Source organism: Pelmatolapia mariae, linkage group LG3_W (genome assembly GCF_036321145.2).
Source record: "Pelmatolapia mariae isolate MD_Pm_ZW linkage group LG3_W, Pm_UMD_F_2, whole genome shotgun sequence".
NCBI classification, from domain to species: domain Eukaryota; kingdom Metazoa; phylum Chordata; class Actinopteri; order Cichliformes; family Cichlidae; genus Pelmatolapia; species Pelmatolapia mariae.
This window is the reverse complement of record NC_086229.1, coordinates 74240551-74268093: the sequence shown is the minus strand read 5'-3', so window position 1 is coordinate 74268093 and position 27543 is coordinate 74240551. Positions and strand designations below refer to the sequence as shown.

Here is a 27543-nt window from a genome sequence, read left to right as displayed (position 1 = left end):
ACCTCAGTTTTATCTGAATTATGAAGCAGACAGTTAGCGGCCATCCAGGTCTTTATGTCTTTAAGACATTCCTGCAGTTTAACTAATTGGTGTGTGTTACCTGGCTTCATGGACAGATAGAGCTGCGTGTCATCTGCATAGCAGTGAAAATTTATGCTATGTCTTCTGATGCTGCTGCCTAGGGGAAGCATGTATAATGTAAATAGAATTGGTCCTAGCACTGAACCCTGTGGAACACCATAATTGACCTTAGTGGGTGAAGAGGACTCTCCATTTACATGAACAAATTGGAGTCTATTAGATAGATATGATACAAACTACTGCAGTGCAGTACCTGTAATACCTACAGCATGTTCTAATACTCTAATAGGATATTATGGTCGACAGTATCAAACGCAGCACTAAGGTCTAGCAGGACAAGCACAACGATGAGTCCACTGTCAGAGGCCACAAGAAGATCATTTGTAACCTTCACTAAAGCTGTTTCTGTGCTGTGATGAGCTCTGAAACCTGACTGAAACTCTTCAAATAAGCCATTCCTCTGCAGATGATCTGTTAGCTGTTTGACAACTACTCTTTCAAGGATTTTTGATATAAAAGGAAGGTTGGAGATTGGCCTCCAACCTTCCTTTCATATCAAGAAAGGTTGATATAGGAAGTGATTGCCTAGTTGTTGTAGCTAGGCAATCACTTTACCTAGCTGCAACAGCTAGGTAAAGTGATTGTTGTTTAACTACTGATTGCCTGTGGAGATTAAATAATTAACAGAGATGGGTTGATCAGATTGAAACATTAATTAATTGTAGGACTTTCTTGAACAGTCTTGTAGGATGGGGTCTAAAAGACACATTGATGGTTTAGGGGACATACTTACACTGAAGGATCAACCTTGGTAGACTCGTAGTTTGTTATGTCAAATAAAATTTAAACAAATTATAAATATTTTGCATTGAGATCCACTACATCTGTCATGGCCTGGGTCTAGGGACCCAGGGCTGATGTATTTCTGCTTATTGTTCCACGTGTAGTGTTTTGGTTATATCCTCTTCCTTCTTCCTCCATCTCCCTGTGTGTGTTTACGTATGTTTGCACTCCTAGGCTGTGTCCCAATTCAGGGTATGCACGCGTGAAGTACGCATTTCAAGTGCGATTACGTCACCGCCACGCAACGACGGCTGTCCCAATTCAAAGTGTACTTCAAATGCATACTCCAAATGCGCCGTCGATTTCCCCAAATATCAAGCGTGGTCCGGTGCACGCTTCGTGGCCCCATATATCCCACAATCCATAGGGATATATATATATATATATATATATATATATATATATATATAAAGTTGAGAGCTCTGCCCACCTGGGGTAAGTCTTCTGACTTATCCCACTTTATTGAACGGTAGCCGCTAAAAGACTAGTTACTGTCGCTGCCCTTTTTTTCTTCTTTTTTTTTATAGCGCGCTGGAGTGGAGAACACGGACAGGAAGGCGAGGACGCCGCCGGGTTTCCCCCTTCTGCACCGCTTGCCTGGATTGTAAATGTTTAGTGACTTTTATACTGTGGCGGACGCCACTGGATTTTTAATGTTGTGTTTTATTGATTTCTATTGTGTTGTTCCCTGGCCAGGGTTGTTTTAATTCATTTTACATTTTTAAGTGTTTAAATATAATAGATTATATTTTAGTCATAAAGTTTTTAATTCGTTTGCATTGCCTTGGCTGCTCCACTGCTCTGTCCATTTTGAGGAAGGTTTCCCTCCTTTAATAACACTGTGAAAAAATCACCTTCGCTCTGTTACAAATACATATAATATTGGCCATATAATATTTACATTACCACAGTTAGATGATTTTAGTCTCATGAACAACGTTAGGTAATTGTTATTTACTAGCTAATCTTAAAATGACTGTTCAGTACAGAAATGAAGCCCATCAATCATGTTTTACAGTCCTGTGGTCTCAGCCTCAGATACTCAACTGATCAAAGTGTTGTCATGACAAAAATGAAGGACCAACAAAACATTTTTTCTCCTTCATTTCTGCTGTATGACACGTTTCTCGCGGTTAGTATCATGGTTGCTAGGCAACCTGAACAGTGCGACGAAGGCTAGACAGTCCCATTTCACGAGCCTCTTACTTCCAAACTTCCCGTACTTGTAGTAAGCACCATCCGTAGTACGCGTACTTCAAGCGTGCATACCCTGAATTGGGACACAGCCCTAGATGTGTTCCTACACTGGAGGCTGCCACACCTGCCGCTCATCAGCCATCAGCAGCTGGAGCTGATGGCCTGGTCAAGAGCGCCCTATTTAAAGGGTGGTTGAGCTCCAATCGGAGGTAGATCCTTAAAGCAAAACTCGTTAGTATATTTGTGGACTAAGAACACTGTTGTGATTATAGCTGATCCTGCTAAGCTGAGTATGCTTGTGTTTTACCAGGAATTGGGGAGCGGAGGGTGTTTTTGGAGATGCTACTTTTTCACCTTTCATGGACATGTCCACTGTGTGTGAGTCAATGAGAATCGCCACTGGAGCCACAGTGATGGGGTTTCGATATAGTTGTGTTTTTTTTCCTTTCACTATAAATAAATCCACTGTTCATCATAAGAGTGATGTATTTCTGTATATTGTTCCTGTACTTCGTGTACGTTTCTTGCCAAGAAGATGAAACTTGTTGATGGTGCCAAATAATAAGCTTTCAGACCATAATTTTAGATTTACTGTGTTCATGTATTTCTTAATACTCCACCTCCATTGTTGTTTGCACAATTTGATCAGAACAGGTAATAAGAGCTTTGAGGTTGAGAAGTTTGGGCTCAGACCACTGTATATGCATTTTGTGGAAAAAACACTGGTGTGCAGCAGAAACATTACTGAATATATCATTGTTCAATATAATTATGTGCTATTCCCAGAATTCAACAGAAGTACAAAAGATTTAAGGATGAGTATCAGGTCACAATTTTAAGACCAATATGATGAACTTTATCCAGCACATCACGTGGATTCAGCTTTTTAAATCCAATTTAAATTTAAAAAGCTCAAAAAGATCCGCTGGAACACAGCAGAGTTCTTGAAACAGAGCTTACTGAACAGAGTCATATGTAGAGCAAAACAGAACATTACAGAAGAACAAGACAAAGCAAAGCAAACCTGGGTGAAAAGCTTTAAGCACACGTGCATCAAAAACTAACAAGGACAAAAAAATGATTAAAACGAGAACACACAAACCCCCACGCCCGAGCCCAGTTTGTTATGTTATGTAACTTTCCATACTTTGTCTTTAAATTTATTGAATTCCTGTATTTTATTTCCCCAATTGTGTGCAAATCTTTTTCTTAAAAGACAGTTACCAAATCAATTTGTTTATTCATCAGTATGTATATTTACACAGCTTTACTTCCTCATGTTATTCAACACTTGTTTTTACATCACTTTCTGGGCGCACTTTCCAGACGCTATCCTCCACATTATAGCTATTTACCCAACAATGATTCTTTCATTCACTTTATAGTAAAATACCCCATCCGACTTGGCAGTCGAATGTCTTTTAAACCCAGTTACACTGACAAGAGTAGACTAAAGTGGTGAAAACTACAATTAGTGAGATTTACAGCCAGCCCGGGCTTCAGAAATGGCAGAAATTAATCAAATATAATGACCAAATGCATCAAATCGGCCAAATTCTACCAACTGTAAGAAACAAACCTGTCAGCATAACCCATAAAACAACCACAGTCTAAATTAGTAGGTCTTAAAGCATCCGCTGTGCATCAACAGTGTGCAGTGATGCAGCAAAGTATATGGGTCCAGTATGCAATTCCAGTATATAAACACTCCTGCATAGGTATATATAAAAATATACATGATTTCAGACTATGTTTCATAAAAAAACAGCAAGACTCACATGTGTTTTCGCAGACTTCAGTGAGCAGGAGAGGCTGCTTGAGTTGTTATGCCTTCTCAATTTAACTGAATTGTTAAAGATCAGGAAACACACAGTGACCACACCGCTAACCTGCACTCGGACTTATTTTCTGTTTGACGTCACTGCTAGACTGTTTCAAAATATTTCCACCCCAGAAAACCATGATGTCATTTTCAGATGTGGTCAACAGGTTGTTCATATATAGTACTTACTTCACCTGTCTGCAGTTTTTTCTTAGATGATCTCACATTATCTTACACGAACAATCCACAAGCAGGAAATCTATCATAACCAACAAGGCAAAGCACTTCCACATCCATGGTTCGAGTTGATCTGAGGGTCTTCATTTAAAAATCTGATTGTGATCTAAAGTAAAACAAAAAGGGACGGGGCATCTTTGAGGTCTGAGGCTATTATGGTTTTAAAGATTTCTCCTCAGTGCTCTTTGAATTTTAAGTGCATTAGTCAGCCTGTTCATCAAAATCATCCATGCCAGCCACAACATCATTTTTAGGTTGATCCTCATATCTCTTCTGCAACAGCACCACCTGCAGTTTCTATGGGATAGTGTTTTCCTGGGATGATAGAGGAAGAGAAACTGTAACTTTGCTCCTGGTTCCATCTCTGAATATTCACAGGTTTCACCCACAAACTTTCCCAAACTTTCGTTATCTATGAAGACCACACCAGCTCACTCAGAAAGCCAGCTAAAAATGTCACTTCTGGTCCGATTGGGGAGGGGACCAGAGAAAACTACAGTTCACCTTTGTTTTGGCAAGTGTCATTACTGCCGAAGTGAATTATTATTTTGTGAAGTTTACATTTATCTGCAGTTTCAGGTTTCCGTTCGGTGTCGCGTGCGCCTTGTCTCTGGTAGGCAACTGGCTATGGTTGCTGGTGTTTCTCACTTCACCTTTATCAAAACGGAATTGGCTATAAGAATGTGAACATGTTGGTGGCGTACTGGGGGCTTCTATTTAAGACTACCAATCCTTCTCACTGTCACCCAGTCGCCCTGGTTTTTGCTGGAGAAAGCTAATAGTGGGTAAGCTACCTTTGCACAGAGTGACTACAGGTGCCGGAGAGTGTGCTTTGAATATAGCAAATGGAGATTACATTATGAAAAGAGTCTTATTTTAAAGGTTTTAAATAAACAGGTACAGAGATCAGCTAGGCAAAACAGCGGGGTGCACTTTAACGGGAAAAGAATGTGATACAATACCACAGAGAGAGCCAACACTAAGTGAGAGCGCCAAACACTCGAAAAACTCAAAGTAATGAATGTTGTTTAAGGGTTCAAACGTAGGGGATCCTGCAGTTCACGACTGACAATTAAAATAGTCCAAATTCTTTTGGCTCCAGTAAAATGATCAGTGTGGTTATTCTCCCAGGTGTTATAGTAAGGTGTAATGTTCAGCATCAATGAAAAACAGGATTTATGGGGTTTTGTTTTCTATAAAACTAAAGCATACAGCAGTGCTGTAAACCTTAGGTGTAAATGAATACACAGTGACTCAAAGTACAAAACAGACCCACACTTTGTTATGGTTTGTGATAGTACACTATATTCAGCACTGCGATGAAAAAATCTCACTATAGCTTTGCACATCAGTTCAGAGTAAAAAAAAAAAAAAAGAGGAAATAACTGTTGTGGTTTCACATGCAATGTCATACAACATAGCAACCTGTAAAAATACAAAACATAAAACAAAAAAACAAAAAAAGACTTTATCAGAGTTTTCTTAATTGAACTAAACTAAACTCTTCATAGTCAAGTTACATTTTCAATCTGATTGACCGGAAGGTCGAGGCTTAGAAAAACCACTACAAAGGTGGTTTATAGGTATTGCCTAAAGTTTTTCTACAAGAATGTCATTGTAATTTTAGGTTTTTAATGATTTCTTTGAACTCTTCCACTTCCAAGGTTAAATAATTGTAAACCATGCAACTTTAAGGAGTTTACAAAATAAGAACTGCATGTACAAATTTGAATTTCTTTTCTTCTCTGAATTCTCCGTAATTCAAACAGGATCAGAAGAGAATCGTTGCTTTTTGTTAAGTTTACGGATATGACTTATGAATTACATCTATATGAGCCTTTACACCAAGGTCCTGTTTTACCAAAATAGTGCAGTACAGATTGTCACATTGTTGCTTCGCTGGTCAAAAGGGAAGTGTCAACACAAGAGTCACATTTGTACACATCACCATACGTCTTCTATGCATTTCCTATACTTCAGATCAAAGATGTGAAATCAGTCAGTAGGGTAGCAAAACAGTTGAAAATCTTTTCTCCTTTATAAGCATCGGCAGACATCTTATCTTAACACAAATTAATGCTGAGAGGTTGGTATCTCAAATGCTTTTTAAGACACACAGAACTTCAGTTTTCACATATTTTTTTGTATGAAACACTGCTGACATTCACGCTGTCCATGTGTTTGTATTGAGTTCAGATTTGTATTGATCTTTTAGTTTAGCAGAAGCTCCTGTGGTTCACGAGGACATGGATCTATGACACGCTCTCAGAATCAAAGCAAATCTCTGCATTTTCTTGAATGTAAATCTTTTCCCAACAGCTTACTGGCTTAACTCAATGCTGTAGCAATGTACAGCTGCTCCCTCCTGCTCATTCACTTGTTGAATGTTGCCTCTCCAGGACACCTTCCTCACCTGGGACCGAAAAGTCTTACTGAGGAAAAAGTAAACAACAGGGTCCAGGCAGATATTGAAAACTGCCACCATCGTGGTCACCTCCATTATATAGTTCAAGACTGAAACAACAGAGCGAATGCTTGTCAAAAAAGTTGAGGGAAGTCGAAACAGGTGATAGGGGACAAAACACACACAGAAGATGCTGACCAGCACTAACATGTTCCTGCGAGACTTCACAAGCTTGTCAGAGCCAGAGGAGGCCAGCTGCCTCTGCTGTGCCTGCAACACCCTGAGGGAGGTGCTGTAGTAGAGGAAGACCAGGGATATGAAGACCACGAGGAAGATGATGATGGACAAAGTGTGGATGATTGTGAAAAACAGGCTGACTGATGCACTAATGAATGGATCACAGCAGCTGGGGATAGAGTTCAGAGGCTTCTGGGTAACAAAAAACAAGATGGTGTAAATAACTGCTGGAGCCAGGAGACAAACCCAGGTGACCACAGAGATGACGTGGGCAGCTCGCACTGACTGCAGAATGTGAGCTCCTGATGGATGAACAATCTTCAGATACCTGAAGAGAGAAAAGAGGCAGTATGAAATTTTACTGATCACAGTCACAGTGGAGCCAAATCTGCAGAAGACATTGAGTTACAAAGAGATGTCTATACTTTGATCAGGGAAACAGGGATTGTACTAACCTGTTAACAGCGATGTACCCCATGAACAGGATGCTGGCGTACATGTTGAGAAGCAGAGCAGAAGCTCCAAAACTATAGTAGAGCTGCTGAAAAGTGGCAGATTTGCTGGCATAGAAAGTGATTCGCAGTGGCAGAGAGAGGCAGAGCAGGAAGTCAGCAGCTGTCAGGTTCTTCATGTAGACCATCAAGCTGCTGGTTGTGTGCTGACGAAAGTAAAATTTCATGATAAAGCCATTGAGGGGTAAACCCACCTGAAAAGACAGAGATGAAGAAGGCAGGAGTTTAGTGCATGCACAGCAATCCTTAATAAAATTTCTGACAGAACATAATCTGAAGATTTGAAACATACCAGAAACACCAGACTGTAGACCAGAATAAAGAAAGAGTTGACTGATGTAGCAGGAACATCACACGTCTGGCTCAAAGCTGAAGTCATATTTTTTAATTCACTCATTTTTCCCCAAAGCTGAAAAATAAATCTGCCTTCAGAGATCCATCTTTCAAAGCATCTGGCTTCATAGTCTCTTAGGGTTAATCAAAGTCCAGTTTTAAATGTTGCTTTCAAGATTCAACACAGCTCTCTTTATACATGCTCCTTTCTGGAAGAGTTTTTCTGAAAGTTTAATTCTATTCAGTTTACAGTTGTCTCAGGTTGCTTTCCCTACAGTCTTGCAGCTTTGAAGACAAAGTTGAAAGCTTAACATGCAAGTACAGAAACCACTATACCATCTCTTATGTTTAGCCTACATATGCAATCCAACACTGACTCTTAAATGACCCATTACTCTGAACATTATAAGCTGTTTTCTATACCAGCATTTAATTGGATATAATCCTTATCAAGTACTTGCGACATGGGATTGGTGCACAATTTATTGTCACAGCGGGTGAGATGAGCCGTGTGGGAAATAACGGAGGATCCAAACGCAGGCACTTGTAAGGTGTGAGGGTGGTTTATTAAACACAAAAGTATAGATGGACAAAATGGTTAACGGAGAACTAAACTATACTGGGATAACTGAACTACTGAGCCTGAACAAGAACATGAACCTGAACATGAAGGGAGGGAGACGATGGTACATGAAGATAACAGCAGGGAGAACACACAGATGAAGCAGGGTGGATACAGAGACGGACCAGCAACTACAAAGACAGAGGACGCGACTTAGGCTACGTTCACACTGCAGGTCTTAATGCTCAATTCCGAGTTTTTGATCAGATCCGATTTTTTTGTCTGCTTGTTCACACTACAAATAAAATGCGACAGCAAACACTCTCTAGTGTGAACGCTCAAAGCGGCCCGCATGCGCAAAAGAAGATGTCACACACAACGCACTCTGTTTAGACCCAGAGCAAACAATATTGTTTGACTGATGGCCCTTAATATAAAGACTTCGGACTTTATGTTTCCCAATTTTTGCTTTAAGTTATTTTGTTATTTACATAATAATGTACATAACCTAATAATGATCCTTATTGCTGTTTTAGAGGAGCAGTGCTTCAAAGGATAGTTGCAGGTTTCTGTCAGAATCTGCAGATTATACAGTACAAATAAAATACTCACGTTTCTCCAACGTTGTCTTCCCAACAGTTTCACTAACATCTACACTGGATGGCCAGGAAGCGTTCGCGATGTCTTTTTGGGCGCTTCTCCGGCGCTGATAATCGGTGTCTTTCTCGTGTCAGTGACGTAAAAGACGGATTTAATGCGACCTGACTGTTCACACAGCAGTCGCTTTCTAAAACATCGGATATGTATCGGATTCAGGACCACATACGAAAGTGACCCAGATCGGATTTGAAAATATCGGATTTGTGCCGTTCACACTGTCATACCATGATCGGATATGGGTCGCATAGGGTCGAAAAAATCGGATTTGATGTGCTTTCGCCTGCAGTGTGAACGTAGCCTTTAATACACGCAGAGAAACACAGGGAGATTACACACAGGTGGGGAACACAGCTGGGGATAATCAACAAGACGAGACAGAGGTAAACTGAACACGCTCACATGAGACGCAGACCTTCACAATAAAACAGGAAACAAGAACACTACACCAAGACGCAGACCTGACACTGAGAGGCAGACAGACAGAATAACACATGGAACCTGAACTACACTAAACGTGAGATACAACCGAGAACAAATCTTTAAACATGAATAAACAGAAACATAGAATTCAAATAATAACCAACATATCACAAAGGTAACAAAATGATCATACAAGAATAAACCAAAACATTAGAACTCGAAATACTGGGTCGCACCGACCCAGAGCCATGACATTTCTGAAGAAATATCCACGTGCAAGAGAAGAAGTTCCTGAATATATTACATTATTGAATATACAACACTAAGTACAATGGTGTGTTCATAATGAATGCTACAAATGAGTGTAAGGTTGATTTTCAGGTGAGTTAGCATTACTTAGGCCTTGGTCAATGACAAATTTGTTATAGTGTGACAGGTTTTCCATTTGGAACACGGTCAGAAGCCAGCTTTGGCATTGAGATAGCAGTACGGAAGGATTATGCATTCTTTCTCTTCTCGTGTGTCAGAAGCTGGTAAAATCATATTTTAAGATAAGCATGAAATCACTAAAAGTACAAAAAACTTGAGGATGAGCAACAAGCAGGACTCACCTTTACTTCTGCAGTTTTAGTGAGCAGGAAAAACTGCTTGAGCTGTTAAGTGTTCTTTTATAGTATTGCTTTAGATCAGGAAACAAACAGCGATCACACTTCTACACTGCCCGCTAACTTATTTCCTGTTTGCCTTCACTGCAAAATAGTGCAACATTTTTAAAACACAGAAAAAAACAAAGCATCCTGCAGTTTGCAGCCAAAAGATTACAGACTCCGGTAGTTTTGGAGATAAAGGTGGCTCCGCATTATTGTCTAAACCATCTTCTTCCCCGGTAGGTGCTGAGGTTTTCATTTTGGCTAAGAAAAAAAAAAAACATTTAGGCCATGCACTGACTACTGTAACCTGAAGAGTAAGTATCCTTTGCCACTCATTAGATCTGCTCTTGAGCCCCTTCTCTGAAACATTTACCACTTGGTCCATATCAGGGTGGAGGATGAATGTAAGGCTGTGTTTAACACATGTTTAGGACATTTTGAAGATCTTGTGATGCCTTTTTGGATCACAATTGCACCTGCAGTCTTCCAGCACTTGGTTAATGATGTGTTGAGGGACTTTTTAAACATTTTTGTCTTTGTTCACTTGGATTATATCCTGATTTGTTCAAGTCTCTAAAGAAACACTGGATAGGCTGCAACCTTGTGCATTATTTCCCTGTCAGTTAGCCCCCACAGAGCAAAATTAGAATGTGGGGTGATTGTGAACTACTCAAGGCTAGGCTGAGGCTGGACAAATGGTGACACTGGTTGGAGGGAGCTGAACCGCCTTTTCTCATAAAACAATAAAAGCAGTACCAAATGGCACTTCCTAGTCCTAGAAAAAACTGCCCATAGTGTTAGACACCGCTAAATTATTTATTGACCGTGTTTTCAAACTACATAAAATTCTAATAGAAGTTATGCCTGACAGAGGACTGTAGAGACAGATCTCACCATGCATTCACACACCACCTCCAGCAGACTGGTGGATCTGGACACAGACCAGAGAGGTCAAAATTGGATACCCCAAAGGTGAAGAATGATAAGGCTGAGATCATGTGAGACAAGAGGCAGATGGACAAACTGGTGATGGTTAACCAAGAGCACTCAGGGCAGAGACCCCCAAAATTGGGTGGGTGGCTCCAGTACATTCAAGGAATGGCATCCAAGATCTCTGTCTAGTTTAGTCCAGTCTTAATAAAAGCAAAGACAATGTACACGATTCTCTGGTAGAGTATCCAAGCTTGATGGATGAAGATAGTGTGGATTTATTGATATATGTAATACGCATAAATACAAGAGAAGGTGGATGAATGGATTGAAGATATTCTTAAATTCATTGCTAGTTACAGTTAAGCAAGATGTTCTAAGAGCAATTGGAGGAGAGTCCCAGATTTTAAGCCCTATGCAAGTGTCCCCAAGAGGGTTACGGACCCCCTAGGGATCTTCTACGTAATCACACGAGCCAAAGTGTGAAAACAGGTGTGTGTCACAATCAGCCAAGGTTTTGGTGAGCCCATTGTGAAACCTAGCTCCACCATATCATGTGATTTACTGAGGCCCAGGATGTGAGTAGGCATGAAGGGATCTGAGAAAGGATCTCAAAACAAATAAACACACAGAAGCCACAGTGCAGAAAGCCCCAGGGACCGAGTTCGCAAGCTCTGCCGCCAGCTGGCTACACCTGAGCAGGCCAAGCTCTGGGCCCAGACCCGCGAACGAACTGCCGGGAGTCGGCCAGTACAGACCCAAACATGAATTTGCTCCCTCATGCACACATACAAAACCACTCACACACCCACCCAACATGGAGACTCACAGAAATGAATGCTGTACATACACTCACACTCCTCATACACACTCTATACTCGCAGGTCCAGGCAATAGTGATGTGTCGGTCGTGAACGAAATGGCTCTTAGAGCCGACTCTTTGAAGTGAATAACGCAAGCTTTTTTTTTTTTCTTTCTCTCACCCTCTCTCTCTCTCTCGCACTTTTTTTCAGCTTCACTCCGCATGCGAGCCTTGTGCTTTGCGCTGGGTGGAGGAGGGAGGGGCGGTAGTTACTCTCTCAGTAGCAGAGGAACAGAGCAGCAGGGAGAGAGAGAGAAAGAGAGCCAGGGACAACAACGTCACATTAGAAAGGTATAGTAATCATCTACAACTATTTTCAGTTGCAGATGATAAAGGATTCAGAAAGTTTATTCATGCAGGCCCATATGACAGAGAATATGTATCTTCTTTTTGTTTTCATATTTTAATTTATATTTAATTGTGTTGTGGTTTGCAGTGTTTGGTGTTGTTGCACTTTAAATTTGTTTAAAAGGAAAAAGCTGAAAATTTAAATAGTTAAAAGTTGAACTGTGAATAGTTGGTTTTTGTATTATATGATTTATTTATTACATTTATGTGGAGTGAATAAATAAAAGTATATTTACCGTGGCCCCTAAAGACAAAACACGTAAAAACTCTAAAACACGTACAAACTACGAAGCACGTAGAAAACACAACAGAAGTGCTCCAGGATGCTAGGGGCAGTGTTGAGCTTTTGTACCTAGTGGCTACAAAAGCCAGGAAGTACCAACGTCTGGATCTGGTGTGTGGTAGTAACAGCTAACAGCAAACTAATTTTTAAATTATTTGAATATATATGAGTGCTTGTGCATAAATACACAAACAATAAATATATGCTTTCAATTGTGTAATTTAAGTGATCTAGGTAGCTCTGTTTTGGAAGTTCAGTTAACGCTAGAAATGTGTTTTGGATAGGGGCCACAGCATATATTTTTATATAAACATATATAAATAAAACCTCTTTTTTTTTACATTAGTGTTTCCTTTTGTGCATAATGTTATATTATTGTTAATAATAAATTAATTAAAGCAACAAAACAACCTGAAGAGCCGGTTGGGAGCCGAAGCAGAAAGAGCCGGTTCTCTAAAAAGAGCTTGAAATCCCATCACTACCAGGCAATAATAACCCTTATGGGGGCGATCAGACCCAGGAGATAGTCCCCTTCACTTAGTAGATGGAAACAAGCAGACCACCCCAATCCCAGCATTCTGCACGTTCTGCAACTGATGCTCAGTGTACCTCTTGCTAAATGGCAGGAGATAGAACAAGCTTTGAGAAGGGTGGTGGGGTCCCCACAGATCAAGATTGCTCTGGGTATGCAGCACTGTTTGTAGATCTCTTCCATGGACAGGGCAGGAGCACCTGGAAGTCCAACTGACTTTTTGCTTCTCATGGGACTTGCAGCTGCCAACCCAAGTGTCAGGATATTTTATATAATCCCTCTGTAGAACGTGATGAGGTGTCAGGAGTCCTGGTTTCCTGAGTTGCAGTGTCCACACCTAGAAGTATCAGCTTTTCTTCCTACCCCTGTGAAGTCATAGTGTTTAAAGCTGAGCTGAATTCGATGTAACAGACTCTGGCGTAGTTGTTCTTCTTCTCCAGGTGTGACGGGGTAAGGTGGAGTATGGTGGAGATAGGATCCTCTGTGGATTGGTTTGTTCTGTATGCAAATTAAAGGGAATCCAATGCTTCAAAACCAGTCAATCAAAGCATTTGATTGACTGTCCTGTACATCAGGATAAATGAACTATTAAGCCTGGTTGAATGACTGCATTTGTGATGTCGTGTGCCCACTGTGATGTCTCACAGCCCCATGAGCATTTATACCAGCTCTAGTATAGGAACAGAATAAGTCACAAAGCCCAGTCCACCGGCCCTCAAGGACTGGAGCCCATGGCCATAGAAAACAGGTCTTCCCTGGATCCGGCATCAAGCTGGCAAATTAACACCAGTGAACTCATTGGGGTTTCCTTTCTGAATCTTATCAACAGTTTTTATAAGCAGGTCTTCTCTCTGTTTTAATGCCGAAAGGAACACACATCAAACACTGAAGAAGAGTTAAAAGGGATCGCTGAATATGCTGTAGTAATCTTCTTTTTAACATCACTTGGAGTTCACACTTTCATTTTGACAATAGAAAGGACATCTGTCAGGATTGTAGAATAACTACAGGTCTGCAGTGTAGAAAATCTTATACATAAAGACACAACAGCTATTTCAATGTTGATCCTAGAAAGTTGATTTTCCTTATCTGGATGTATTTTTCAGTGGGAGAAATGTTTTTTGAGTGCTTCGGCTTCTTTTAGAATTTTTTATTTTTTTTAAATACAATAGCCAGTTCAAGAGAATCAAGTTTCTGGGATTTCCTTACCTGGATGATTGTCCATGTATCAAGAGATTTGGGGGTTCGTGTGCACAGATATCTGACAGGTGCTGTACACTTAATGTTCAGGTTCCTTGTCAGTTTGTTACATTCTGCTGTTTACTGCAGGAGTGTAATTTGGATTACCAATGGGAAAATGGCCTGTGTCAATATTTTATGCAATTGATTTTGATTTTAAGAGATTGCAAAGCATTCTGGTTGGTGTAGGATGTTTTAATCTTTCAAACAACAGAGACCAACTCTGGACTGTTTCTGTGGTCAGAAATAAAAAAGGTAAAAATTCAAAAGTGTGGTGGGGCGTGGTCTGCGGTGCCGTGCAAAGAGGGCGGACGCACCTGCCGGGAGCGGTGGAAGATCCGCTCCAACCGGAGGCGGCGGATGAGGCGCGCAAGGGGCTGCTTGAACTGGGAGCAGCGGCGGTCGCGGTAACGAAGGAGCCTCGCGAGGGGCTGCTGGAGCCGGGAGCAGCGGCGGCTGCGGTGACGGACGAGCCGCGTGAGGGGCTACTCGGGCCGGAAGGGGCGTCGGCCGCGGTGACGGAGGAGCCGCACGACGGGCTGCACCACCTGGGAGCGGCAGTGGTGACCGAGTAGACGGAGGTCCCCGTGCCAGGGGAGCCTGCTCCAATGGAGCTGCCGTGCGCCAAGCGTGGGATTGGTGTACTCGCCAGACCGGCCTCACCTCCACCACAGGACGGACCAGCTTCGCCGCTGCCGTTGGAGGCGTGGCCGGCCTCCAGGCCAGCCTCGCTGCTACCACCACTGGAGGCGTAGGCGGCCTCCGCAAATGTCTTTGCCCTGTTTCCAGGTTGGAAACTGGTGGGGGTGAATAGATTCGGCCGGATGACTCCCCGGCCTCAATCGGGCGATCGGGGTGTGTGGTGGGGCGTGGTCTGCGGTGCACGGCATCCGTAATCAAGCCCGCCGGGTTAAAACATGGGGACTCAGGTATGTGTGGTGTGTTGTGTTGTGGTGAGATGTGAATAAAGATGGCTCTAAATAATACTCCGTGGTCCCGCCGTGCCTTATTCTCACCACAAAAAGTAAGTACAACATTCTACGTGGCTTAATTTCTAACCTTTTTACCTTTCTCTCCACACTAACTTGTAGCTCAAACAGTTCACTACATTTATATCTCATTTGCTTTCTTTAAATCTTTTAGTGATGCAGTTTTTCAAAAAACAATTGTCACTAACAGCTCCATTGTCATCCACTTTCCTCCTTTTGAGAAACTTCAGTTTTACTGCAGGCCTGAACTCATGCAGCTACGAACACACACACACAAACATACAACGTAAGACTTTTCGGACTACATTAATCTTGTGGTTTCAGCATGTCTTGAAGTAGCTCAGCAGTCTGTCACCTCTCTGGCCCACATGAGTCTCCTTCCTCTTCATCTGGAGTGTTTTTATATTTCTCAGGTCAATTATCTACCCTAACACCTGACTAACCTGTGTGTCCCATGATAGGTTTGTAGCTTAAACCTATTCGCTGGAATGTTGAAGACAATGTAATTGCACAGCAGAGCAAGACACGAGTAGGCAAAGTTCTTTGGTTTCTCATGCACGGGAGAGAACTGCCGTTCCTTCACTTGACACCGGTTGCTCTCATCCGCTCTCCCGTAACACTGCTGTTTTATTGAGGTTACATGAATATACATAGGTTCATTAACATATGACGTATACATACACACAAAGAGTACCTTGCCTGTGCGTTGTGTAAGCATGTGTGTGTGTGTCAGAGTGTGACCCCATAAATGACTTCCCTAAACCTGCTGGCCTGGAAGTCCAGCAGTTCATCTAAACAAAAGTTACTTAGACTAAACCTAACATAGATATGATTATCCTACCATAAAACAATAAGAGAAGGTACGACCTCTCCCATGCTCCCAGAATGTGGGTATGAATGCCAGAGCACTCTGGAATGCACACAAAGATTGCAGACTATTAAGGATCAAACCTCTATCAATCTACAACTAATTATAAAACTCTAAGCATATATGAGTAGATATTTGTAAGCATAAATGACAATCAACAATACAAATCCAACATCCCACCTGATGGTTAAGCTTCTGCTGGTCTAGATTTTAGGCTCACAAATGGAGACATTCCTCAGACAACACACACAAAATGTCAGAGGGTTTGGAGGCCAAGGATGGGTCTGCTGCTGCTGTCAGTGGCTGCCACAGGACAACTGCTGGTGAGGGATTTTCAAAGCAATCACAAGGTCAGGGGACCAATCAGCACCCACCAGCTCTCCAGTGAGGAAGGACTTGTGGACTCTTAAAGACACAGACAGAAACAAGAGACAACCCCTAGGACTCCAGTCTCAGCCAGGGCTGTAACAAACCTAAAACGGTTGGCATAGTAAAAAAACAAAACAAACAATTGCCATGTCTTTTCCTACAATTCTCCGATTAATTTGTAGACAGAGTTGGGAAGATTACTTTTAAAATGTATTCCACTACAGATTACAGTCTGCTGGTCTGCAGTACGGGGCCCCCACAGGGAACTGTACTGGCACCGTTCCTCTTCACTGCAGACTTCTCCATCAACTCCCCACGCTGCTACCTACAGAAGTTCTCTGACGACTAGCAGTTCTCTGCTGACTGGTGTCAGCAGAACCACCTGCTGACCAACGCCGGGAAAACGAAGGAGTTGGTGGTGGACTTCCGGAGACGCAGACCCACCACACTGACACCGGTGAACATCCAGGGAGTGGACATTGAGATAGTGGACTCTTATAGGTACCTGGGTGTTCACCTGAATAATAAACTGGACTGGAGCCACAACACTGATGCTCTTTACAGGAAGGGTCAGAGCAGACTCTACCTGCTGAGACGGCCGAGGTCATTTGGAGTACAGGGAGCACGTTTAAAGACCTTCTATGACTCTGTGGTGGCATCTGTCATTTTTTACAGTGTTGTATGTTGGAGCAGCAGTTTATCAGCAACTGAGTGGAAGAGGTTGGATAAACTCATCAGGAAGGCCAGCTCTGTTCTGGGATGCACCCTGGACCCAGTGCAGGTGGTGGGAGACAGAAGGACTCTGGCCAAAATAACATCTCTGATGGACAGAGTCTCCCACCCCATGCATGTAAATGTTGCTGAACTGCAGAGCTCCTTCAGTGACAGACTGCTGCATCCTAGATGCATGAAGGAGCGTTTCCGCAGGTTCTTCCTCCCTGCAGCTGTCAGACTGTACAATCAGAACGGCTCCCAACAACCATAGATGTTTATATCTGCGCTGTAACTGCAATAAGTAAATCAACCAATTTGCATTATAACCTGGTTTGCCTCTTATCTGTAGTTATTTTTATTTAATTTAATAACTGTACAATACTCTGTTTATAGTAACCATTGTCCTTAATGTAAATATGTAAGAAAAATTGTGTATGTTTCTGTTCTGTGTCCTGTGTACTGTTTGTTTGTGTATGTGTCTTTTTGGCTGCTTTTACAACCAAATTTCCCCTTGTGGGACAATTAAAGAATTATTCTATTCTATTCTTCTATTCTAGATTACATGCCCCAAAATATATTTTGTAATGTATTCCATTATGTTACTCAATGAGAGTAACGTATTATGAATACTTTGGATTACTTAATATATTATCATGCTTTTTGCAACTACATCGATGTACTATTGCTGTGTGATTTATTACTTTTACTGAAGGCTACTCACCATACCAATACCAACTAGATTTTTAAATCTTAATATAAAATGAGTAAAAGCAGGGGGACATTAGGTAAGGCTGCCCTTTTTGCAGTGATCTCGTATATAAAACAGGTCCGTGTCTCCGAACCGTAGTAAAGGGACCTCTGGCTCATATATTGGGTTCCGTGTCTTCTCTGCGTGAGTAGCTTAATGTTGTTCGTGTGTAATTTACGTTGAGTACGCTAACCATGTTATTAAATTAATGCATGTAAGGTGAACTAGCAAACACCGTCGTAGTTACATGCGTCTGTCTTCTTGTTTGATGGCAGATACTCCCTTCACCCTGGCCAAAAAGGCTAAAATGACCAAAGAAAGGGAAGGGATCTCAAAACTGGATTATAGATGGCAGACAGTTTGTGTCGTAAACCACCGCATCTGTTCAAAGATGGTCGCTCACAGTGGACGTAAATAGCTTCTTTTACTCCTCTTTTAAACCATCTGTCCTCTTTGTCCAAAATGTGAACATTGGCATCCTCAAAAGAGTGGCCTTTGTCCTTTAGATGCAGATGGAAAGCTGAGTCTTGTCCCGTGGAGGTGGCTCTTCTATGTTGTGCCATGCACTAGTGAAGTGGCTGTCTGGTCTCTCCGATGTAGAGGTCTGGGCATTCCTCACTACAAGGAGTTTTATGTCCGGGATGAACCAGTTTCTGTCTAAGTGTGTTGCTGGGTCTGAAGTAAACTGGGATGTCTTCTGCTTTCCTTTCCAAAAACTCGTACAGATTCATCCATAACCAAGTTATTTGTTATGGACTTCTCATGGGCCAAGATCAGCAAATTCCTCTTTCTTTAATGTAACAAAAGGAAATAATCTTTACTAAAATCGCTGAGATTATATTAGTATATGAAACGTAGAGAACTGTTGAGTTCAGAGTTGAAAGCTGCTTGATGCCTGCTTCTATGCTCACAGTGGTGTGTCTGTCTCCTGCAGGGTTAATGTTAATGTCCCGATGCTCCTTCCTGCTCCTTGCTGAGCTCACTCTCTTCAGTTGCTTGTTGGATATTGGTCATAATAGACACCTTTCTCATCTTTGCCCGGAAAGACTTACAGAGGAAAAAGTAAACAACAGGGTCCAGGCAGACATTGAAAACTGCCACCATGGTGGTCACCTCCATTATATAGTTCAAGACTGAGACAACAGAGAAATTGCTCCGTAGAAGACTATAGGGAAGACGAACCAGGTGATAGGGGACAAAACAAAAACAGAAGATGCTGACCAGCACTAACATGTTCCTGCGAGACTTCACAAGCTTCTCAGAGCCAGAGGAGGCCAGCTGCCTCTGCTGTGCCCGCAACACCCTGCGGGAGGTGCTGTAGTAGAAGAAGACCATACATATGGAGACCAACAAGAAGATAATGGGAGACAAAGTGTGGATGATTGTGAAGAACACCTTGATCGATTCGCTAAAGAAGGGATCACAGCAGCTGGGGTTAGAGGTCACAGGTTTCTGGGTGATGAAAAACAGGATGGTGTATGTCACAGTCGGAACCAGGAGAAAAACCCAGGTGATGATGGAAATGATATAGGCAGTTTTTACTGTCTGCAGGATGTGAGTTCCTGAAGGTCGGACGATCTTTAGATACCTGAAGAGAGAAGACAAGGGGGCTGAGTAGATGAATCAGTCACTATTTATTAATTGATGGTTTCAAATCAGCAGAAATCATTAATAAAGTCAAAATTCTTGTCAGTGCTTTAGTCAGGCCGTCAGGTGTAAACAGCATTACCATGAAATGCAGTGTGAAATCAGTAAAAGGTTCCTCTAAGCTTCATCATGAAGTTTTACCTGTTGGCAGCGATGTAGCCCATGAATATGATGCTGGCGTACATGTTGAGGAAGATGGCAGAAGCTCCAAAACTACAGTAGAGCTGCCGAATAATGACAGAGCTGCTTGCATAGTGGGTGATGCGGAGTGGCAAAGAGAGGCAGAGCAGGAAATCAGCAGCTGTCAGGTTCTTCAGGTAGATCTTCAAGCTGCTCGATGTCCGCTGCTGTGCTCCACAAAAGTGAAACTTCATGATGAAGCCATTGAGGATTAAACTCACCTAAAGAAACACAGAAAGGATGGAAAGGACAGGACTTCAGTACATACACTGAGAACCTTTAACAAATTTCTAACAGCACAATGTGACTATTTGAAGCTTACCAGGAACACTAGCGTGTAGACCAGCATAAAGAAAGGATAGGCTGAAGTGTTAACAGCATCACAGGTCTGGTTGGAAGATGAAGTCACATTTGTTGTGTCAACCATGTTTCTAGAGTTGAAAAATAAATCCAATGTAATGTGATCAAGAAGGAGCAGTCATAGTAATCCACTGCTCAGTCTTAATAACCAATTATTCTAACACTTTATCATTAGTATTGTTTTTTAATTCATTCTTCTGTTTTTTTAGATCTAAATCACCATACACGGTGTCTCAAGACTAGTGTTGGGCAAGGTACTTTGAAAAAGTAATTACTAGGAAAAGTAACCATTGTGTTTAAACTTTTTCTTAACCTTGTTTTTGACTACTTTGCCTACTTGGCTTTCTTTTCAGCATGATCTCACATGTCTGAATGTATCTTTTTTTTGTTTTTCATTTTGACATACTGCATTAACACAAATTCAGAATCAAAGTCATAGTTTTTACTGTAATAACCAAAATCATATTTAAAAAATAATTTTCGTGGCTTGATGTCAGGAGTGTCGTGTGTGTGGAGACGACCCAAATGCAGAACTCACGGTGAAAAATGATGCAGATTTATTGGATCGAGAGAATTAACAATGCAGGAACGGCAGGACTGACTAACTGACTGAGAGACTGGTTGAACATAGGCAGGAACAACAACAATGACGACATCAATGACATGACCATGAACTGGTGAGACCCTTCAAAGGCTCCTGCGCTCAGCGGCTCACCTGGCAGCCGAAAGAAAGAAAAACCTGAACAGGGCGGGCAGAGGGGGTCGAGGAGTCCAAAACAAAGCAGTTCAGGTGTGTGGCCACGCGGCCAGCGGATGAGCCGACACAGTTCCGGTGGGCGGCCACATGGCCAGCGGCTGAGGCAACTAAGCAGATCGAGAGGCCCACCACAAGGAAGCCAGTGGCGGCGACTTAGCAGGTCCAGAGGCCGGCCAGGCCTGCGACGAGGTCCAGTCAGCAGCCTGGAAGGTGGCTGAGCTATAGGGAACTGGACTGATTGAGCTGAAGGCTGAACAGCCTGGTACTTGACGGATGATCTGATATCGTCATGTTAGTGTTGTTCCCAGATCATCATGAAAATGTTGTTCCAGGTTCAACATTGCAAGTGACCAAACACATTGTTGTGACGTTATTCTTTTGTGCGCCAAGCCATTCGCGCATTTATGAAATTCCAATGTTCCAAGGACAATATCAGTTCTGCTTACCGTTTACAGAGGCGGTTTCTTGCAGCTTAAGTACAGTATTTTGTTTTACGGCATTTTTTCCCGAAGTCGCAAAAGTATGACGTCACAACATTCTGATTGGTCACTTGCAATGTTGATCCTGGAACAACATTTTCATGATGATCTGGGAACAACACCAACACGACGATATCAGATTGTGTGTACTTGAGTCCCTCAGTTACATCAGTTCAGCGCTATGTCGTTGATGTTATGTTGCCGTTCCCGTGTGTTCAGTTCTGTTCAGTCACTTCAGTTCAGCCAGCCATTTCAATAAATACCATTATCCTGCACCGTGAGTCCAGCGTTTGGGTCCTCTTCTTCTCATTCACACACGAAGCCCTGACACAGGTGAGTACAGGGCTGAACATAATCTGACTAATGACACATGCAGTGGAAGTAGAACATAATGCAGAGAGAGAGAAGGGTGGCAAAGATAAACACGAGCACGTAGAAAATAAACTGAACATGAACAAACTGAAATCACTGAGTCAACGACCCAGGAACCCTGACACTTGACATCCAAATATAAATTGGAAATTATAAAAACCTACGCATAGGTTTTACACAGAACAAAGTTTGCAGCTATTTGCCTAAAACCGCAGCCACATGCCTGATACCTTCAGGCCTTACAGTAGGAGGTGTATCACTCCTTTTTTCACCTGGAGACAGCGTTTACATTGCAGTCTGCCTTTGGAGGCTTTTTGACAGTAACTGTGACATTCAGCAGTCGCCTCTTGTTCTGACACAGAACACAAAACCATTGACTACGCAACTCACTAATTACACTCTTTAAACACACTAAACGTCACAAATCTCTCACATCTAAAAACTCTCTCTTCTCTCACATCCATCACTCCAAAAACCTCCCCCTCTTCCTAAACAACTAAATACCATGTTGCCATAAAATTTTTTGATTGGTCAACATTGTACAATTTTCCACCAATAGGAAAGGGTGTTTTTTGTTTTGATTGATTGATTGATTGATTGATATACCTTTATTAGTCCCACAAGGGGAAATTTCATAAGGCTGCCGACCTATTGAACGCAATGGCGGCGCCATCTTACCCTCCGACCATACATACATTACACAAAAACATCACATGGGGAAGACAGGTCAGAGAGGTATAACAATGGAAAATACACCATATGAGGAAAGATAAGGAGAAAAAATAACTCCCCCCAGACTGAGCTCCAATAGGGAGATCAGTTTGAGAACAGAAAAAAACACCTCTGCACATAGCACATGAAAAAACTCTTAATACACCGAAGAAACACATGACAAGCAACAGGGGTGGGAAAAGGGTGAGAGACAGCCGATGTAGACAGTACATCCGGGCCTGCAGCCTATGCGCTGGTCTCCTTGATCCACCATCAGCATCGGAGGGGAATAAGCGTTGAAGGCGTTTGGAGGGGGGAGGGGGATGAGTGTAAATCTGCATATGTATATGTCTGTGTGCGTGTGTGTGTGTCTGTGTCCAGAGTTCAGCTGAGACAGTGTCCTTCGCCCTGCCAGGCTAAGTAAACAGTCTTCCAGCCAACCCAGGTGGCCTTGCATAGAATGGGAAGAACAGTCTCAACACAGTCGTTATCAGGGTGTTGTTGTTCAGCTGCAGCCTTGAGACCGCAGCTGGCGCCGAAGGGATAGCCACATCAAGATGGTGGTTCTAACTTTAATGCGAACAACTCATATGAATTTCAAAGCTGTTCTAACGACACTGGTCTCTCAATCTCCCATTGGAGAGCCGTGCGCTTCCTATGATGTTATCCAAACTTACGTTCCGTGATGTTGTCATTCTTGTGGTCAAAGAGCCGATTCTGAGAACTCACGACCGCAGTGCGCTTCCCAAGATGTGATCCAATTTGCGCTCAAAGGTGTTATTTCGAGCGAGCCCCTCCAGATGTAATCCAGTTTGCACTCAGAGGTCTTGTTCTGAGTATTCACGGCGGCCGTAAGCTTCTCCAAGATCTTATCCATGCTGCACTCAATGAGCCCATTTCGAGAAACTCACGCCTCGTCCCATCGTTTCAATCCCAGCGGGCAGCCTTGTGGGGGTTTGAACAGCCGGTTCCGCTTCCTTAATTCTTCGATAAGCCAGGGCCAAGCCAGCTCCGATCAGCAAGAACCCTGTTATCATGGTTCCGAGTAGGTAGAAATCTTCAGCATTCAGGCTCACCCAAGCCCAGACTTCTCGTTGAGAAGGGGTGTCAATTGCATTCAGAGACCAGTTGATCAAATCCATAATTCCTCTTTTAGGTTTTAGAGAACAGACTGTGAGAGAGTGTTCCAGGGAAAAGTAATACAAAAAAAACCACACGAGACTAGACAAGGACACAAGAAGCTAAGCAGGGAAGCTAAGGGAGAGGAGAGGAGGAGAGGAGAAAAATGCGACCGCCTTCGCCAAGAGCAAGAGAAGAATTTCTAAACTTTCAGGGGATCATCAGCAGAGACTGCTTTCTAGCGCTGTCCTTAGACAGTAAATGTGACGACAGTATTCAGGAAAAAACACAGCGTTTTTGTTTTCTTTTTTTATTATGATGACTCTGGTTTTACCTGGCCTATCAACACAATTTAAAAATGCTACCTTAAATTAGTCTGGTATGACTGGTTTACCACAACTGCTTTATTCTTGCTCAGCAGTGCTCATGCAAATGCTTTCCCCTTGCCCCTCCCCCTATCATAACTTGCACATAAAACAAGTATCAACTGCTTAACTTCATTCTCTAATCTGATTAATGTTTCTACATTTGTTACTTTCCTTAGTATCTGGCTTTTGTAAAAAAACAATTGAAAAGCCGAAATTGGGTGATTATGCGCCTCAGTACATAGATTAAAGCTGTCATCTGCCATAGCAACTTGATAAAATCGATAACAAGGTCCACAGTATGTGTCATGTATAAATGCAGAGAAGAAATACCTGTATGCAGATGGAAAATGACCAAATATGAATATACAACACTTTTAAATATAATGTTGTGTTACTCACAGATTGTTCATAATAAATGCAAAAAAATGAGTGCAAGGTTGATTTGCAGGATAGTTAGCAGCTCTTAGTTAATAAAAAAAATGTTATAGAGCTGTAGTTTGTGCATCTTGAACACTGCCAGAAACCAGCTGTGATGCTGCGATAGCTGTATTGAAGGAACATAGTGTTTCTCTTCTAATGTCTCAGAGCTGGTAAAGTAACTTTTATATATGCATATCTTAAGGTAAACATGAAATCAGTAGAAGTAAAAAGAGAAGGATGAAAAACAAGCAGGACTCACCTATATTTCTGCAGTTGTCAATGAGTAGGAAAAGCTGCTTGAGCTTTTATGTGCTCTTTTATCGTATTGCTTTAAACCTGGAAACACCACGATCACACTTCTACCCGGCACTCTTACTTACTTCCTGTTTGTCTTCACTGCAACACAAGTGCAACAGATTTAGAAACACACAAAAAGCATGTCACTGTCTATTAGAGATGGCAAGATACCACTTTCTTATGTCCGATACCGATATCATAAATTTGGATATCTGCCGATACCGATATGAATCTGATATAGTGTGTTTTTTAATCAATAAAACTGTTTTTATAATATCTTGCTGCATTTTGTATAAGTTCATACTCAGGTTAAAAATAAACGACAACACTAAAGCTATTCTGTTATACCTTTAAGTAAAAAATACACTGCACCCAAAATATTTCAAAGAATAATTAAATAGATTCAACATCTTACTTCAACAGAATTGCAGAATTCACAGATGGTACTTTCCCAAAGGAAAAAGTACTATAGCTTACTAGGGTATATTAGACTTAACAGTTACTATATACAGTAATGGACTTCTATACATTTTACATCAGATTAAAACTTTGGGTGTAAGATTCAGATAATTCTTTATTAAAAGCTAGACATTTTAAATGAGAATAAGAAAGAAAAGTATGTCTCTGTGCCCCCTTTTCCCTGTTCATGCCCTATCCGGTTGTTCAGTCTGACGTCACTAGCCGTGTCTGGGCCTAAACTCCACTGCAGGTCCATATATCAAACGATCACTGTGGCATTACTGAGAGTTGAAAAACTGTCTAAAGTCTTTCATCTTTAATAAAATGATCAGTGTTCTGCTCTACCAGGTGTAACAATTGAGTTTATCATCCAGGCATCCATGAAAATGGAATTTATGGCATTTAACGGCGTTAGAAGTTAGCAGAAAGTTAGCAGGAAGTTAGCTCGCTGGCTTCTATCTAAATACAATATAGCATGTCCTGACTGCGGGGTTTTGGAAACAAATTCAAATGTACAGCTCTGCTATCACTTCCAACATAAATGAAGACAGAAAACTAAACAGCTGTGACGTTTGTAGGGTTACTGAAGTTTGGCTAGCTGGTATATAATGATGTGCTACGTGACCGCTAGTGACATAGCTATGTTAGCATAATATACACAAGCTAACTTTTTTTCTGCTCGATAAAAGTTAACGTGAGTGTTCTCGGTGGTCAGGAACAAATGTAATCGCATGGCAGGATGCTGTAAAAGGACTAAACTTCAGCCAGGAGAACAAATGAGACAATCCATCCACAATACGAGGTTAGTCATTCATATACTGCTGCATGGGCTTTGCTGTAGTTACATCGTAAGGTTTTAAAAACTGAGCTTAAATAAATGATTAGCGGTAATAAAAGCCGAGGGAGGTCAACAGTGATCACTGTTAAGAGCCTTTTGAGATTAAATAGAAGAAAATACAAAACATTAAACATGTTAACAACGCAAAAGCCATATTAAACGCAGACTACTTTAGGCCCAGAAGTAGGATTCATCACGTCATCACTGAACAACCGGATCGGCCCCCCTGGCTAAACTTTGCTAGATCCGCCCCTGCACAGTCACCAGCCGTCAGCTGCGTAGAAAAGGATCCTGCTCTTGAAAGTAATATTAAATGAATTCTAACAACAGCTTATCAAGGCTAAACGTGCTGCTGTTGTTCAGCCACTGGTTTCCTCTTTCTGGTGCAAAGTGGGCCAAAAACAAAGAAGAGAGACGGACTGGCAACAGAAAAGCCGATCAGCTGATCATTGATCAGTTTCATGATTGAAGTAGCAGCAAGAAGAGGCAGTTGCTCCATAATATCGGTTGTTAAGCTTAACGTGGGAATGCTTTACCAACATTCAGAGATGAACTTACACACTTGCTTTACTTCTCTCTGGGATAACTTTCTCGGAGATGAAATGCTGGTTTGCTAGCAAGGCTACAAATACACACAGCCACTCTATCACGTGACGCACACTGCTCCGAGGTGCTACGGTTATGAGCAGAGTTACACCATGTCGCCAAGTTTTGTGAGGTGTGTTTTGATATTTAATGGATCAGATTACATTTTTTATTTCTCGCCGATATCCGATCCAGTAATTTAGGTCAGTATCGGACCGATACGGATACGTAATATCGGATCTGTCCATCTCTACTGTCTAGAGAGAGAGAGAGAGAGAGAGAGCAAAGCGGAGAGACAAGAAAACTTCTTATGTGCATTTTAAGACAGTATGTGACACACTGTAATATGTGGTAGCGTTATTATGTGATTTAACTTTTGTGTATTGTATAAATTTCCAGGTGTATTTTTGTTAAAGAAGGCCCTTAATTTGGTGATTTTGGTTGGAGAGTCAACATGTTGTGCGATCCCAAGTTGCACCACACGGGGGCACCTCCACCCTAATGAGATGGTTTAGTGTGACCTACTGCTCGTCTTCAGATCTGGCAGAAACCAGGGAGGAAAACACACTACCTGTAGTCCACCTGTTTTTTTCAGGTTAATAAATAATAAGGCAACACATGTGGTCCACATGATTAAGATGCCAAATACGGGTAAAACGCGACCAACAGTTTGTCTTGGTGGGATCTGTATTTGTTTGTTTTTTCTCTTTGAAATGAGTTATGGTTAAGAGAGCAGAGTTAGCTTAGCTGACCACATGCTGGAGTAGCCTTTGTCTTTGGCTTCTTCTAAACTGAAGGCACTCTCTTGTAACAACAGTACACCACAGCTCCTCTATATTAGTGAGTTCACAGAGACAGTTTGATGTTCTACCACTGTAATTGTCTAAAGTTAGTGTAATAACAACTCTGGTCACTCTGAAATGTTGATGTGGAGATTTCCAATACAAGTTTTTTATCTGGTACAGTACAAATGTTTATTCTATTAAACTATGTGTGGGGAAAAAGAGTGTGATGTGTGACTTTGAGTATGACCGTTTCAAATTTTTTTTGTATTATTTTAGTTTACTCAGATTTTAGTAATGTGACACAAAGAGATTAAGAAGTTTTTGCA

At 41.8% G+C, this 27543-nt stretch overlaps 3 protein-coding genes across 3 annotated transcripts in view; all 3 read right to left on the bottom strand.

The window, feature by feature from the left end:
• The window catches only part of LOC134623951 (zinc finger protein 664-like), a 507757-nt gene that overhangs the window by 91310 nt on the left and 388904 nt on the right, over positions 1 to 27543 (bottom strand). The window lies entirely within an intron of this gene.
• Positions 6501 to 7712, bottom strand: LOC134623942 (P2Y purinoceptor 14-like). The gene is made up of 3 exons (XM_063468942.1): positions 7626 to 7712; positions 7277 to 7527; positions 6501 to 7149 (listed from the first exon to the last, which is right to left on the bottom strand). The coding sequence occupies exons 1-3, from the start codon at positions 7710 to 7712 to the stop codon at positions 6501 to 6503; spliced, it is 987 nt and encodes a 328-aa protein (XP_063325012.1).
• On the bottom strand, positions 13273 to 20094 carry LOC134623941 (P2Y purinoceptor 14-like). Its single transcript, XM_065470041.1, has 7 exons — positions 19990 to 20094; positions 19629 to 19888; positions 18864 to 19428; positions 18704 to 18796; positions 16708 to 16826; positions 14470 to 14931; positions 13273 to 13411 (listed from the first exon to the last, which is right to left on the bottom strand). Exons 1-7 carry the CDS (start codon positions 20092 to 20094, stop codon positions 13273 to 13275), a joined length of 1743 nt encoding a protein of 580 aa, XP_065326113.1.

Excerpts from the sequence above, each read along its gene's own strand:
- LOC134623941 (XM_065470041.1), bottom strand. The coding sequence starts at position 20,094 with ATGGTTGACACAACAAATGTGACTTCATCTTCCAACCAGACCTGTGAT. Across the intron at positions 19,429-19,628 it reads GGCTACATCGCTGCCAACAG|GTATCTAAAGATCGTCCGAC; the intron begins GTAAAACTTCAT and ends TTCTCTCTTCAG. Across the intron at positions 14,932-16,707 it reads CTAGTCGTCAGAGAACTTCT|GGCAAAGACATTTGCGGAGG; the intron begins GTAGGTAGCAGC and ends ACCTGGAAACAG.
- LOC134623942 (XM_063468942.1), bottom strand. The coding sequence starts at position 7,712 with ATGACTTCAGCTTTGAGCCAGACGTGTGATGTTCCTGCTACATCAGTC. Across the intron at positions 7,528-7,625 it reads TCTACAGTCTGGTGTTTCTG|GTGGGTTTACCCCTCAATGG; the intron begins GTATGTTTCAAA and ends CTGTCTTTTCAG. Across the intron at positions 7,150-7,276 it reads GGGTACATCGCTGTTAACAG|GTATCTGAAGATTGTTCATC; the intron begins GTTAGTACAATC and ends TTCTCTCTTCAG.